This window comes from Carcharodon carcharias, chromosome 9 (assembly GCF_017639515.1).
Source record: "Carcharodon carcharias isolate sCarCar2 chromosome 9, sCarCar2.pri, whole genome shotgun sequence".
Taxonomy (NCBI): domain Eukaryota; kingdom Metazoa; phylum Chordata; class Chondrichthyes; order Lamniformes; family Lamnidae; genus Carcharodon; species Carcharodon carcharias.
Genome location: NC_054475.1, coordinates 100,350,025 through 100,364,999, shown reverse-complemented (window position 1 = coordinate 100,364,999; position 14,975 = coordinate 100,350,025). Strand labels below are relative to the sequence as shown.

General features: G+C 37.9%; 1 protein-coding gene across 1 annotated transcript in view; it reads right to left on the bottom strand.

The window, feature by feature from the left end:
• The window catches only part of LOC121281899 (ecto-NOX disulfide-thiol exchanger 2-like), a 339,103-nt gene that overhangs the window by 56,307 nt on the left and 267,821 nt on the right, over positions 1 to 14,975 (bottom strand). Inside the window, exons 10-11 of the mRNA XM_041195055.1 lie at positions 9,473 to 9,579; positions 6,102 to 6,216 (exon numbers count right to left, since the gene is read on the bottom strand). Coding sequence (XP_041050989.1) covers positions 6,102 to 6,216; positions 9,473 to 9,579 — 222 coding nt within the window. The remainder of the gene's footprint in view (positions 1 to 6,101; positions 6,217 to 9,472; positions 9,580 to 14,975) is intronic.

Here is a 14,975-nt window from a genome sequence, read left to right as displayed (position 1 = left end):
ATTAAAGTTTCACAACTGCATTTATGAATAAACCCTTTTCATTGTAAATTTCTACGTCCACATTTATAATAGAACCGTTTAGCTGCTTGTGTAAACTTGTCATGCTGTAATTATATTTGATCCAGTGATGGCACCACAGTACCACTACTAGTGGGAGGTATAAATGCCATGCTCTAATTATTATAATACCCTCCTGTCAGTGGAGGCATCACTATCTAAATGCAACACTTGATTTTGATATGCTGTTACAGGAGACTGACTAGTAATTTATATATTGGAAATCTATCTGATACCCTTTAATATAGATACACACTGGAGTTTTGATGGACTATTATTTACATATGTATTGATACTTTGCAGAATTTGGTGCTAATGTTTTATTTTACAGGAGACAGGTCTCCTGTCTCTGGTCTGTGCGGTTCAGCTCCTTTCTGAATATATTTACTGAGCCATTCAGGAAACTTGGGAGTGCAAAGAAGTAAATGGACAAGAAGGTAGGGCGGAGGAATGAAAGGGGCCAGAAGAAATTTTTGGCATGTGCCAAAATCTGTAGTGTTGCCATGGAGTCAGCTCTCTGTATTTAGTTCAGTGCCTGGGAACTTAAAAAGCCTCCCATCCAGCAGGTTGGTCATCATTTTCTGTTCGTATTTTATTTTTTTAAGCAGCTGCCATCTTAATCCACTGAAATTTCTTTTTGAAACTGTCCAAACAATTTTTATTTTCTTCAGTATTCTGTAAATGGGACTATTATATTAAAACAATATTTAAAAAATATACATGCTCCTCAGTAGAAGAAACAAATTTTTGCTTTAAGTCTTCCACCATAGTAGAAAGTAAAGCCAACCATATCAACTACAAGCTGAAGGTGCTCAGAGATCAAAAGAAAAATAGCAAATGCTAGAAATCTGAACTAAGAACATTCTTGAAAGACAGAAAAGGTTAGGCCAGTACCGCTGCAATTCCCACTCTAACTTTCCTCAGCATCCTCAGATGCACCCCATCTGGTCCTGGTGACTAATCAACTTTGTCTAAAGGTAGCACAAAACAAAAAAATGGCATTGAAGAGCAAACTGATGTTGCCGTGGTTACACCATATCCTGTGACAAAATTCAGTGTTAAAGATGAAAACAAAGATTATTCTAGTGACTCAAGGCATGTAGATTGGACCAAGGACACCAGAGATCTACTGCAGGGTGATTAAGATTCCATCCAGCAGGCTGACCTTATGTAATTGTACGGATTCATGCGGAAGCTAAGTCATGTATTTCTTAAAATATTTAAGTTGTTGAAACTAAACTCTCGGTCTTAATAAGCTTTGCTGGAGTGCTAAAATCTGCCACCCAGTGCTTGATTTCTTGTTTCATATATACTGTTGTGTATACTGAAGTGCAGAATCATCCAATGTGCCAAGGTCAAGTAATGCAAAGTACAGCAAACTCAACTCATGTAACACATTAATGATAATTCACATTAGTTGACTGGATATACTCTAATTGTTGAATTGCCACACTCTGGGAAATCACGGAGGATAGGAATAAAGTAAGCAACAGATACAGGCATGTTAAGGAACGGCAGGTGAATTTTTCTTCCATGATGATTAATGTCAAAGTACAGTTCCATGGGCGCTAGCAATTTTTCATTACCTCTCCAAGTAATTATTTCTCATTAATGAACTTTAACAGTAAGTTGAGTGTATTTACATAAAAACATAAGAAAAAAAGAGCAGGAATATACCACTTAGCCTCTTGAGCCTGCTGCACCATTCAATACAATCATTGCTTATCTTTTACTTCAACACTACTCTCCAACCTGCTCTCCTATCCCTCAATTCCCTGAGAAATATACTCAACAATGGAGCAGCCACAACCTTCAAGGTGTAGGCAATTCCAAAGATTCACAATCCTGAGTGAAGAAATTTATTTTCATCTCAGTCCTAAATGATGGACCCTTATCCACAGGTTGTGCTGCGTCCTAGATTCTCTAGCCAGGAGGTACAACCTCTCAAAGTCTATCCCAAAAAGCCCCTTCAGTATCTTGTATGTTTCAATTGGATCACCTAGAGGGCAATCCTTTCATTCTTTTAAACCTTTGCTGTTCTGCCTCCAAGGCAAGTTTATCCTTCCTTAGATATGGAGACCAAAACTATGCACAGTACTCCAGATGTGGTCTTACCAAAGCCCTATACAATTGTAATGAATTAATTTAAATTCACCAGTTGCTGTGGCAGTATTTGGACTCAGGTCTCCAGATCAACGTTCTAGTAATATAATCACGATGCTACAATACAGTGCATATTTAACCTAAAGGCCGTCCAATGCTGTTCTCATTAAATATCAATATGTGCACTTTCTAAAAAATGAACATTGGATAATAATCAAGAGTGTAAACTTTGGTTATAATTTCCCTTCCTTGACCCAGAGGTATCAAAGGTAACACTCCACTAGAGACTAAATAACTGAGCCCAAATCACAGATTAAATTGGGATCTCCCTGGTCTCTATGGCTTAATGCAGTCATGGGTGGTGCTTTTAACTTCTGTGCATTCAGACAAATTAGCAAGTGGATTTTAGTGTGGATAATTATAGGGTAATGCATACTGGTAATTTTACAGAAAGTAATTTTGTCGAAAGTTTTCACTGTGGTTAGTCAGATCTTTCAGGAGTTTAAGTGGACAGAATCCATGATAGGGCAAAAAAATGTGAAACGATCAAGCTCAACAGACCAAAGGCCCTTCCTATAACCATTTGTTGCACAGGTAATGGCCTAGAAATTTGTCATGTAGCACCATTGGCAAAGGCCGAAAAAAATTGTTGCTCAGTGCCCCTGCAATTGCTCAATCATTCAATGCACTTTACTGGTGAGCTGCTTGCTGCACTCCACAAATTACTGACTCAATTAAAATGAGGCCCAAGGCTCAAAATCGGGGGTTCCTCAGGCCTCACCATTCAGGAAGAAAGAATGTTCTCTGCAGATGAATTTCCTACTTAACCATCTTTAATTCAATATATCGTGGTCACAGCTACAGACTTGCACACTATTAAAACACTGCATGCTACATTGAAAAAAAAGTGCTTAAGTGCTTACAACAAAGGGATATTTTCTTGCTAATTTTGGGAGGCACAACTTTTTTTAAACTTGCAATGTGAAAAGAAGCACTAAAGACAGATAGGAAGAAACAACAAATCAAGTTACATGGCAATTTATCATAGCTTTCAGAAAATCCCATTTTATATATAATAAATTGTTTTGAAATGCAGTTGTATATGTTTTTGCTATGTAGACAAACAAGACAAATCATTTAGTGTTAGAGCAAAGAAATGACTGATCAGTTAATTTGCTTTTGGCCATGTTGATTGAGGAAATAATGCTGGTGAGGACACAGAGCAAAGTGCATTGAGGTTTCAATCACATCATTGGATTGGGATTTGAACCCACAATCTTGTAACTCGGAAAGTGCTATCACTATGCCAAACTGATACAAGTTATCTCTCCCAAGTGCAATGGTCCAAGGTTTTACAATAAACTTATTTTACAGGGAAATTAAAGTTGACATAGTGCAATTACTACAGGCTTAGAAACTTATTGATTGGATGTGCCTTCGGCCAAAGAATTATATAATGGTATATTACAGAAGGGAGCCATTCAGCTCAGGGTCTTTTTAAAAATTTATTCATGGGATGTGGGTTTCACTGGCTAGGCCAGGATTTATTGCCCATCCCTAATTGTCATTGTGAAGGTAGTGGTGAGCTGTCTTCTTCAACTGTTACAGTCCCTGTGGTGTAGGTACACCCACAGTGCTGTTAGTGCTATAGGGAGTTCCAAGATTTTGACCCACCAACAATGAAGGAACTGTGATATATTTCCAAGTCAGGGTGGTGTGTGGCTTAGAAAGCAACTTCCAGGTGTTGGTGTTCCCACGTTTCTGCTGCCCTTGTCCTTCTAGATGATAGCGGTCATGGGTTTGGAAGGTGTGGTCTAAGGAGGCTTGGTGAATTCCTGCAGTGCATCTGGTAGATGGTGCACACTGCTGCCACTGTGCGTCAGTGGTAGAGGGAGTGAACGTTTGTGGATGGGGTGCCAATCAAGTGGGTTGCTTTGTCCTGGATGCTGTCAAACTTGAGTGTTCTTGGACCTGCATTCATCTAGGTAAGTGGGGAGTATTCCATCACACTCCTGGCTTGTGCCTTGTAGATAGTGGACTGGCTTTGGGGGTGTCAGGAGGTGAGTTACTTGTCACAGGATAACTAGCCTCTGACCTGCCATAGTATTTATATGGCTAGTCCAGTTCAGTTTCTGGTCAATGGTAACTCCCAGGATGTTAATAGTGGGGGATTCAGTGACGGTTATGCCATTGAAAGTCAAAGGGCAATGTAAGATTCCCTCTTGTTGGAAATGGTCATTGCCTGATACTTGTGTGGCACAAATGTTACCTGCCACTTGTCAGCCCAAGCCTGGATTTTGTCCAGGTCTTGTTGCATTTGGACATGGACTGCTTCAGTATGTGAGGAGTCATGAATGATGCTGAACATTGTGCAATCATCAGCAAACATCGCCACTTCTGACCTTATGATGGAAGGAAGGTCATTAATGAAGGAGCCGAAGATGGTTAGGCCATAGATGCTACCCTGAAGAACTCCTGTAGTGATGCCCTGGAACTGAGATGATTGACCTCCGACAACCACAATCTTCCTTTGTGCTAGGTATGACACCACTCTTTCAAAGAGCAATCCAGTTAGTCCCACTTCCCCATTCTTCCCTCATATCCCTAAAATTTTTCTCCTTGAATTTATCACATTTCCTTCTGAAAGCTACTATTGAATTCATATGCACCACCCTTTCAGGCATTGCATTTCAAATTCTTCAGTTCCGTAAAAAAGCTTATTTTCATGTCATCTCTGGGAGGTCTTTTGCCAATCACTTTAATTGGTGTCTTCTGGTTATCGGCCCTTAAGCCATTGGGAACAGTTTCTCTTTAGTTATTCAATCTAAACCCTTCAATGATTTTAAATGTCTCTATGAAATCTCCTCATTGCATTTTTTGTTCTAATGAGAAACAACTTCACCTTCTCCAGCCTATCCACGTAACTGCAATCCCTTTACCCAGTGGAGTAAATGTCTTCTGTACCCATTTCAAAAGTCTTTGTGTCTTTTGTAAAGTGTGGTGCCTGGAACTGGACACACATCTGCAGCTGGAGCTGACCTAGTATTTTATATAGGTTTAGCTACTGTCTTGGCTTTTGTACTCTATGTCTCTGTTTATAAATCTCAGGATCCCACATTTAATATTGACTGCTTTGTTAACCTGTCCTGCCACCTTCAGTGATTTGTGCACAAATGTGCCCAGGTCTCTCTTTCTCACCCCCTTTAAAATTGTACCATTTAGCTTGTACTCTCTCCCCTCATTCTTCCTACCAAAATCCATCAATTCACACTTCTCTGCAGTAAATTGCATCTGCCACTTATCCATCCATTCGACCAGCCTATGTGGTCTTTATATCTATTACTACCCTTCTCAGTTTACTAAAATTCCAGGTTTTGTGTCATCTACAAATATCAAAATGGTGCCCTGTACCCAAGTTCAAGGAATTAATGGATATCAAAAGCAGTGCTCTTAGTACTGAACCATGGGAAACTCCACTATAATCGCCCTCTACTCCGAAAACCAGCCATCACCACAATTTTGTTTTCCTGCTGCGACTGCCCCTTTTATCCCAATATAGGGACTAAGCTCTGGAATTTTCTTGCTAAACCTCTCCGTCCACCTCTCCTACTTTAAGACTTTTTTCTTAAAACCTACGCCTTTGACTAAGCTTTTGCCACCTATCCCAATATCTTATTTGACTCAGTGTCAATTTTTGTCTGACTATAGTCACTGAAGCGCTTTGCAATGTTTTACTATGTTAAAGGTGCAATATAAATACAACTTGTTGCTGTTGCTGGATGTGATGAGTACTCTTCAAGATCTTAAATATTGAGGTATGACTGCACATGAGAACACAAGAATTTGGAGCCGAGTAAGCCATTCAGCCTATGGTTCAATTTAAAAAAAGAAATTGAGCTACAATATTTATTAGAATTTTACATTATCTCAGCACCTCATACCTGATTCATCTGTTATTTTGTTCTCTGGCATTTCTTCCATATCATCATCAGACATCTCCATTTCTTCTTCACGCCGAATACTCATGAGCTCATCATTATGGATGTTACGAATTTCCTGAGGATGTGGACAGAAGCTTTTGATTGATTTCACAAGGACCACTCCACAAACAAAATTGGTTGGTACACCACTGACCTATACCTGCCACTTAGATGTTTGCTGTAAACTTACACAGAACTAAGGGGCCAATTTTCAAAACATTTGCTACTTTGGGAAACAATACATTTTTCAGGTCTGAAATGTAATTTGGGTGTAGAGTGTAAAATTTGTGAAGATTAAAGAAAATGATTAATGAAAGTGACAATTTTAATACAGACCCCAAATGTTCATCTGATCACATTGTAATGTTAAAAATTTTGAAAAGGTATATGTGTATGATGACTGTCAACAGCAAAATAATTATGTAAAAATGATTTAGCTCATTCAAAATTCTGTGTTTAATGGCACTGCAATTTCAATACACTTCTAGACAAAGTATTTTAAGGTTAGTAAACTTCAGTCTCTCTAAAGAAACAGGTGTCAGATTCTTAGAATCTATTATATAATTAGTACATTTTTTTAAAACAACAAAGTAGAATAAATAGAACAAACCATTAAGAAACTGCTCTTTGCTCCTCCTTTCAAATGACATATGTGACAAACCATGTTGAGCAGTTGCCTAAACTTGCTCCTCTTTTTTGCTCCTAAAGAGTACAAAAGCAACTTTGTGCTGTCCTTCATTATTCTAATTTTACACATAAATTTAATTGGTGTGCAGTCCTTCGGCAGTTGTGCTTCACTCCTTAATGATTGGCGGACAATCTGCTTACCACACGTTCCTTTGGTCAAGAAATTTAGTACACCCCACATCTTCCTAAAGATGCCTCTCAACTACTACGGATGTATATGTTATTGAAAATGGGCTTACCTTTGGTGTACAGGTCATTTTAGAGGAACACAAGTTGATAGCCCCAGAATTGAATGGAATAAAGCAAACCTCACTTTAAAACAATACGGCCAGTTTTATGCATTATAAATTCTGCATTTGAATTCCTTGAGAAATTAGTTCAATTTGTACTCACCAATTTTCTAGCGCAGATGGGAAGAGATGACTACGAAGGCATTAATCAATTAACTAAATGTTTTCATAGATGAAGATGTGTCTTCTTTACTGAGACAGTTTGTGGAGATAACAGTGGCAAGTAAAGGCAGATACAATAAGTCCTCGCTTTAATTTTCCCTCACTTTATTTAGTTTTAAAGTTTTTGGTGCTGGAATTCCCAATTTACATCTTCATCGGACTTTAAATCGTTTTACGTTGTTGTTGTGCATCATTTCTCTGTGCTTTGCCTGGTTTCATGTCTCCGTTTGTGCTGGTTTGACATCGGGTCCTGTGACCCAATTGGTGCCTGAATCAAGTGGGAGGAGAAGCATTTGATTGCACTCGAAGAAAGTGTGTTTTTTTCTCCCAAAAACTCCAAAACAAACTTTTCCAAGAAAAGTATCCAAATGGACAAGATTTTTTTGTAAGGAAGAAGCTGAAGCCTGGGCTGCTCAGTTCTCTGAAGAAAAAGCCCATTCCTTGACTCTGCATGCTGATTTTAATTTGGAACCCCAGGTGTGCCTGCTGTGGAACTTTATATCAGATGAGGCAGAAAGGCCATTTAAAGTCTTTGAGAGAGGGGCCCAGCACTTGCTACTGTACAGTACACAGGAAAAATTGCTTTTGGGGCTTGTTTGGGTGAAAAATACAAGGTGCAGTACTTACCCTTCAGGAACCTGGCTCTGCAATTTTTTGATTAATTTTGGAGCCCCAAGTCTGGCTTTTATTCAACCCTGCAGCATGTGAGGCAGAGGGGCCATTTTAAAGCCAATCAGAGTCTAGCATCAAGGTGCTAATCACTCAAAGCCATCTCCACTGAAATACTTTAGGGATGTTCTCAGAGCAACCCTGAGGAGGTTAAACATCTCCATCGGTTCATGGTGACCGACCAAAATGGGATGGGATTCATTTGGAAAGGCACTGAACATAGACTTCTTCGGGAACATGTGGAGCAGACAAAGTCAAGGTACAGAAAGGGTACAAAAACCTCCAAACAGCTCATCTAACTGACCCCCCGAGCAACACCTGCCCCACATGTGGCTAGGTCTGCAGCTCATGCACTGGATTAAACAGCCATTCAGAATCCATTGAACTGGATTGGAAGCAAGTCACCCCCAAACCCAAGGGACTGCTGAAGGAGAGAGAGAGAGACTGGTGCGTGTCATCTAATTTGAATTTATACAGTATTCCTTTTATACTTAGCGATTTATTTTATTTTGCACACTATTTCAGCTAGGAGTACACTGTATTGCACATGTACGGCACAGTATTTCAACTTGTACATCAGTTCTTTCAGCCATTTCTCACCAGGAAAAAGCAAATCCTGTTTTAACATTGTTTCCTACAGGAACCTACAATTCACTTAGTTATTTCAATTAAAGTCATGCTTTTTAGGAACGTAATTAAAGCTTCAAGCAAGAACTTACTGTATTGCTTAATGAGAAGTATGAAAGAGAATGTTAGTAAACATATACCATGCCATTTTCAACCATTTAACATTGGATCTATCATTATGATATCTGGTAAATTGTCTGAAGAAACTTACCTTAACTGTTATAACCCTCCTGAACATATTGTGTTTTTAATTCAATGTGGCTATATTTAAAACAATGCAATTTAGTTTTGGAGTTACTTTTTCCCCCCTAGAATCTTACATTACTGCAAATGAAAACACTAATTTTAAAAGAAAAGTATTTTGGAGGCATGGTGGCACAGTGAGTTAGGACCTTTAGAACATGGGATTGTCTATAGTAATGAAATGCAGTCTCCTCTTTTTACTAATTGCAAGGGCTTCTTGTGCAAAATGAACAGTTTCAATGCTGTTTCTAGAGGTCTCAAACCAATAGCATAAACTGACTATTAAATACTACACTGGCAATCTCATTTAGAAAGCCTAAAAAGATAGCGGGCTCAGGAAAAAAGGAATTCACAATAGGACAATGCTGATCCAAGCTAGATGAAACTGTTGAAGCAAAAGTAAAAGGTATTTTACTCTGCATTTGTTATGTTATGGTTGATCTTGGAGCAAGTTAGCAAAGGCTAACAGAAGTGGAAAATGGTTTCTGTTTCCTGGTATAGACATTTCCAAGTTGGACACGTAAAAAAAAATTACCAAACCCCCTCCCAACAAATGCCAGATTCACTTTTAACTGCAAGGGTTTTCTTTGACACTCTGTGGAAAATTGTATAGTAACACAAAACAAGTTAAGAGAATTTTAAAAAAGGACTAACCTCTGCTTGTTTTCGCCACATATGTAGATTCTTGCGCTGAGCTTTTGAGAAATGGTCCCACGCCTTTTGCTTGGAGGAAGAGTGGAAAACGGAGACAATCTGCTCAACTTTGGTGAACAAGGGAGTCAAACAACCCAGTTTATGGTCCCACCAGGCATTTAGTGAGGAGTAGAGAAGTAAAAGAGGAAGGGAGTCAGGCAGGCAAGCAGGCTACCGTTCTGTGCAGTTCTGTGATCAGTGTAAAGTGACCCCAACTTGTACTTACTTTGCACGATTTTGTAGGTGTGTACCTTCCTCAGGTTCATTGCCCATTTCTTATAACTCTCTCTCTCTCTATATATATATATATATATATATATACACACACACACATATATATATATATATATATATATAAAATTTATTTCCATTCCTAAATAAATTAGATATTAAAAATAATCAAACCTATATATTTCCTCTTTCAAGAGTCCCGTCTCTGGAGTTGTTTGATTAATCCACAGGAGACATAACATGGGTCTTTTTGTGACTGCTAGCTCACAAACATTTTTAAAACACAGACTGGCTAGTCTGACAGAAGGATAAAATGACTATTTAAATAGAATAGTAGAATAGTACCAGTTGGAATCATTGCTCATAAGCAAATTGCAGATTATCACAGCATTCTTGTAACTATAGTTACAGAAAAGTAACTGGCCTTTTTGCTGTATATATTATTCTACTTAATCTATATGTAAAACTTGTGCTTAGATCCGACAACTTGCATTGAAGGACTTTTTTTGCAGAAATCATAAGGCATTTCCCCAAAGAAGAACACACATTTATTGGTGGTAAAAAATGAGAAAAGATAACAAAATGATGGATTTATGAGGAGACCTCTAAAAGCAGTGAAGAGATGGTGTGTGAAAGGGGTTAATGGGGGGTTTCAGGGAGAAGAGGCAAGATGACTGAACCCTCAGAAGGGTAGCAGTGACGTGCACAGAAGGCCAAAGTTGGGAGACTGAAGAGCATAGGCATTGCAGTGGTGTGGGGAGTGGTGAGAACGTGGAGAGATCCAACTGGAAACATTTGATTTAATCTAGGCGTATTTATTTTGCTTTAATAATAAGATGTATAAATGTATGATAAGATTTGTCAACGAGGAAGGAAGTGGAGGCAGATGGTGTAAAAAAAATCAAGGAAAAATTGGAAGGGGGCAGCCAGATGGACTCTTTAATTGTTTCTGGTCATATACTTCTTATGTTGCTCGATCAGATGGCCTTTCACAAGGATCCAACTCCTAATTCCACCATAATTTTAAGCGAACTTAAATATGATTTCAGTACAAGTAAACAACAACTTCACATTACCTGTGATTAGCACAATTAGTGTTATTAGTTTTAGGTCAATATAAACACATGCCTAGATATTAATAAAAATTCCAAGTAATCACAAACCTTTACATTTAATGGTGAGAATTCCATCTTTGTGGAATGCCTATGTTTTCAAATTGCATTTTCAGTGCTTCAACTTGGGAATGGACAGAATTCATACTGAGTTGCACTCATTTTTTTATTTTACAAGTAGATTGCAGATCTACTTTACAAGTAGATGGCATTCACAGAAGTATGGGAGATATGGGAATGACTATTCTCTTGGGTGAGAAATTACTTATATAAAAGAGGAACCTAAAAGTACAGGATGAGGAAAGGAGATTACTATTCTTACCTGAAGAAATATCACAATTTGTGGAGAATTATGACATAAAAAATTGAGTGCACTGAAGTTTAAATTTGGAGCTAAGCTCATCTTGCATTCAAAACCAAATGAAGCTGTAAAAGAGAAATCAGTGGTATGGAAAACAACTTAACAGTTTTGACAGCACTTCTGCAGCCTGCTCAATATGATTGCCACTTTGCAAACCCTATCATTGTTCTATAGCCAAAACAACATTTGGAACACTTTTGCCTCACAAAGTACTGTACTAAAACTATTTATTTCTGTTTCCTGTTTACAACATATTGTTGCTTCTTTCTGTATTGTGCTATTATCCAACTAAAGTATAGATGTTATACAGATGTACTTACTACTTTTAGAAGATCTCAGCATTGTTCCAGAATGTTTGTGGAAAAGGCTTAATCTGTTTCTTACTTATAACAGTTATTTGTAGTACTCCAATTCACTGACTAGCATTGGGTAACAATGAATTATTCGGCTGATTTGTATCTTAAGTTTTGAAAAAGGAGGCTAACAATTAATTACTTTATTCCAAGTGCCTTTTAACTTAAGTTTACCACTATTAATTGAGTAGCTATTACAGATTCCTTCACAATATATTGTTTAAACTTTTGCTCTTAATGTGTTAACTCCAAGTAACCCTCAAGATGCAATGATACATATATTTATTCTATTTAATTCCTGCCATTTTAAAGTTCCCACTATTCCTACGTATCGACAACTTTAAGGCACAAAAAACTGCATTGTATCACTGTCTTAAAGTTGCAATTAGATAACTTGATTATTTCTGTCCTCATGTCTGCTGCCAATCGGGATGTCAAAATGCTCTTGTTAAGGAGTTTAAGCAGTTGGCTTGAGCTACAGGAAGTTGTGGCAGCCTTTAAGAACATAGACACTGCTTCGTCATCCTACTAAGTAAATGAATGCTTGACTCAACTTGTTGCTATTCTATTTGTTAGAAATATTCTAACTTGCTGAGTTACTGTTGCCTCTCAGATATACTGGCATTCAAGATCTCTGCTGAATATTGAGTAAATTGAATGGATTTGGAGCATTGTATCCTGGTATATTTAAGGTTGGCAAACAGTGCAGGATTTTGAAAATCATGTGTTGATAGGAGATGTTAACCTGGTGTGAACTGGGAAGGTTCTATAGCAAGATGGGCAAATCATAAGCATACGTATCATCATTGAAGAAGGGTGAAGATGCTCAAATGCCACAAATCATGGCTAACTAGCAACCCAAGGGAAACCCAACAGCACGTTTGTGGAATTGGAAAATTTAACAAAGTAAACTTAAAGAAAAACTTCAAAACTAAATTTTCGCTAAACCTCATAAAAAAAGACTTTTGAGTACATAATTAGATGTGAAAAGACCAATCAGACATAATGACTGCAAATTTTCTGTAATTTAGCAAATGAAAACTATTGCCAGTGAAAAGACGTACTGAGGTACACTCTCAGAGCAAGTTCTATATTCTAATTGGGTATGGAGGAACCATATTATCAACATCATTTTTGTATGATAGAATGTCTAATAATGAACAGTGTTGCACTGTTCTCCCTCCTAATGCAACTCCCTATGTGTTTAAAAGCTGCATGAAAGAGGAAGAATGGCACTGTGCAGGTTTTGATATATGATTTTCCCACATACAGTGCATAGCAGGTAGCTTTTGCAAACATCCCAGCAGCCAACTCAAGAATGTTTTGGTATCTGGAGCATGATATGCTAAGTGATATCTTTAGGTATAGTGCATGAAGCATAACTAAACAGAGGAAACAGAAATGCATTTTTAAAAGGTGGCTCACTTGCTTCATCTTTTCAAATTATTCTGTACCTTTTTCAGGGTATCTTTGTAAGCCTAAGAACATGGGAATAGGAGAAGGCCATTTAACTCCTCAAGCCTGTTTTGCCATTCAATGAGATCATGGCTGATTTGTAACCTAACTCCACAGTACCTATCTTTACCCTATATCCCTCAGTACCTTTGGCTAACAAAAATCTAATAATTTCAGTTTGAAAATTAATTGATTTAGCATCAATTGCCGTTTGCAGAAGAAAGTTTCAACTTATGCCACCCTTTGTGCAAAGCGTTTCCTAATTTCACTCCTGAAAGATCTGGTTCTAACTTTTAGACTATGTCCCCTAGTGCTGGACCCCCCAACTAGCAGAAATAGTTTATCCAAATCTGCCCTCTCTGTTCCCGCTAATATCTTGGAAACTTCAAACAAAGCACCCTGTAACTTTCTAAATTCTAAGAATTATGACGCCAAGAACAACTGCAGCACTCCGTGTGATCTAACCAAGGCTTTGTATAGCTGAAGCATGACTTTATGCCCTCTTGTATTCTATTCCTCTTGGTATAAAGGCCAGCATTCTATTTGTTTTTTTGATTATTTTCTTTATCTGTTTGTGACAGTTAATGATCTAAATACCTGCATCCTCAAGTCTCTTTGGACCTCAACTGCTTCTGGTTTTTCACCAGTTAGAAAGCACCCTATTCTATCCTCTTTTGGCCCAAAGCAGATGACTTCACATTTGCCTACATTAACATCCATTTGGCACAGTTTTGCCCATTTACTTATCAATATTTCTTGGTAACTTTACATTTCCATCTATGCTGCTTATCTTTGTCTTCTTTGCAAATTTGGGTATGTGGTTTTCTAATCCATCGTCTAAGTCATTAACGAACATAATGAGTAACTGTGGCCCCAATACTGATCCTTACAGTTCACTACTACTTTTATCTTGCCAATTAGAGTACCTGCCCATTATCCCTACTCTGTCGTCTTCTGCTCAGCTAATTTCCTAACCAGACAAATAAAATACCTTGAATTCTATGAGCTTCAAGTTTAGCTAATAGTGATCCATGTGGGATTTCATCAAATGCCTCTGGAAGTCTATATAACATCCACAGGCATTCCCCTGTCCGCTGCTTTAAGTCACCTCCTCAGAAAATACAATGAGATTTGTAAAGCATGACCTATACTTTAAAAATCCATGCTGGCTCTCTCTGATCAGCTAAAAATTCTCAAAGTTTTCAGTTACCCTAACCTTACTCTCAGATTCTAGCAATGTGTCTACAAAAGGTATTAGGCTAACTGGTTTATAATTCCCTGGTTTCCCTCTCTCATCATTCTTAAATAGCAGAGTGATATGCACAATTTACCAATCTAAAGGAAAGAATCGAGAGAACTTTGGAACATTATAGTTAGGGCATCTATAATGTTCTCACCTACTTCTTTTAAGAGCATGGGATGGAAACCATCTTGTCCTGGGAATTTGTGGCACTTTAGCGCTATTAATTCTACCATTACTGATATCTTGCTTACATTAATTTTATTGAGCTCCTGATTCAATAGTTTCCTTGGGATAAAAACAGTGCTAGAAAAACTCAGGTCTGGCAGCATTTGTGGAGAGAGAAACAGAGTTAACGTTTCGAGTCCAAATATGATTCTTATTTGGAATTCTTCGTTTCGAGTCCAATATGACCTCTTCAGAACTCTGAAGAAGTCATATTGAACTCGAAACGTTAACTTTCTTTCTGTCTCTCCACAGATGTTAACAGACCTGCTGAAAATTCCAGCACTTGGTTTCTATTTCAGGTCTCCAGCATCTGCAGCATTTTACTTCTATTTTAGTTTACTTGGGATGTCTGACATGCTGACCTCTTCCTCTTCTGCAAATATTGGCGCAAAGTACTTATTCAGCATGTTCGCCTTTTCCTTATCATTAACAACATCATCATCAGTTTTCAAGCAATATACGTTGCTCCTGACCATTATTTTTC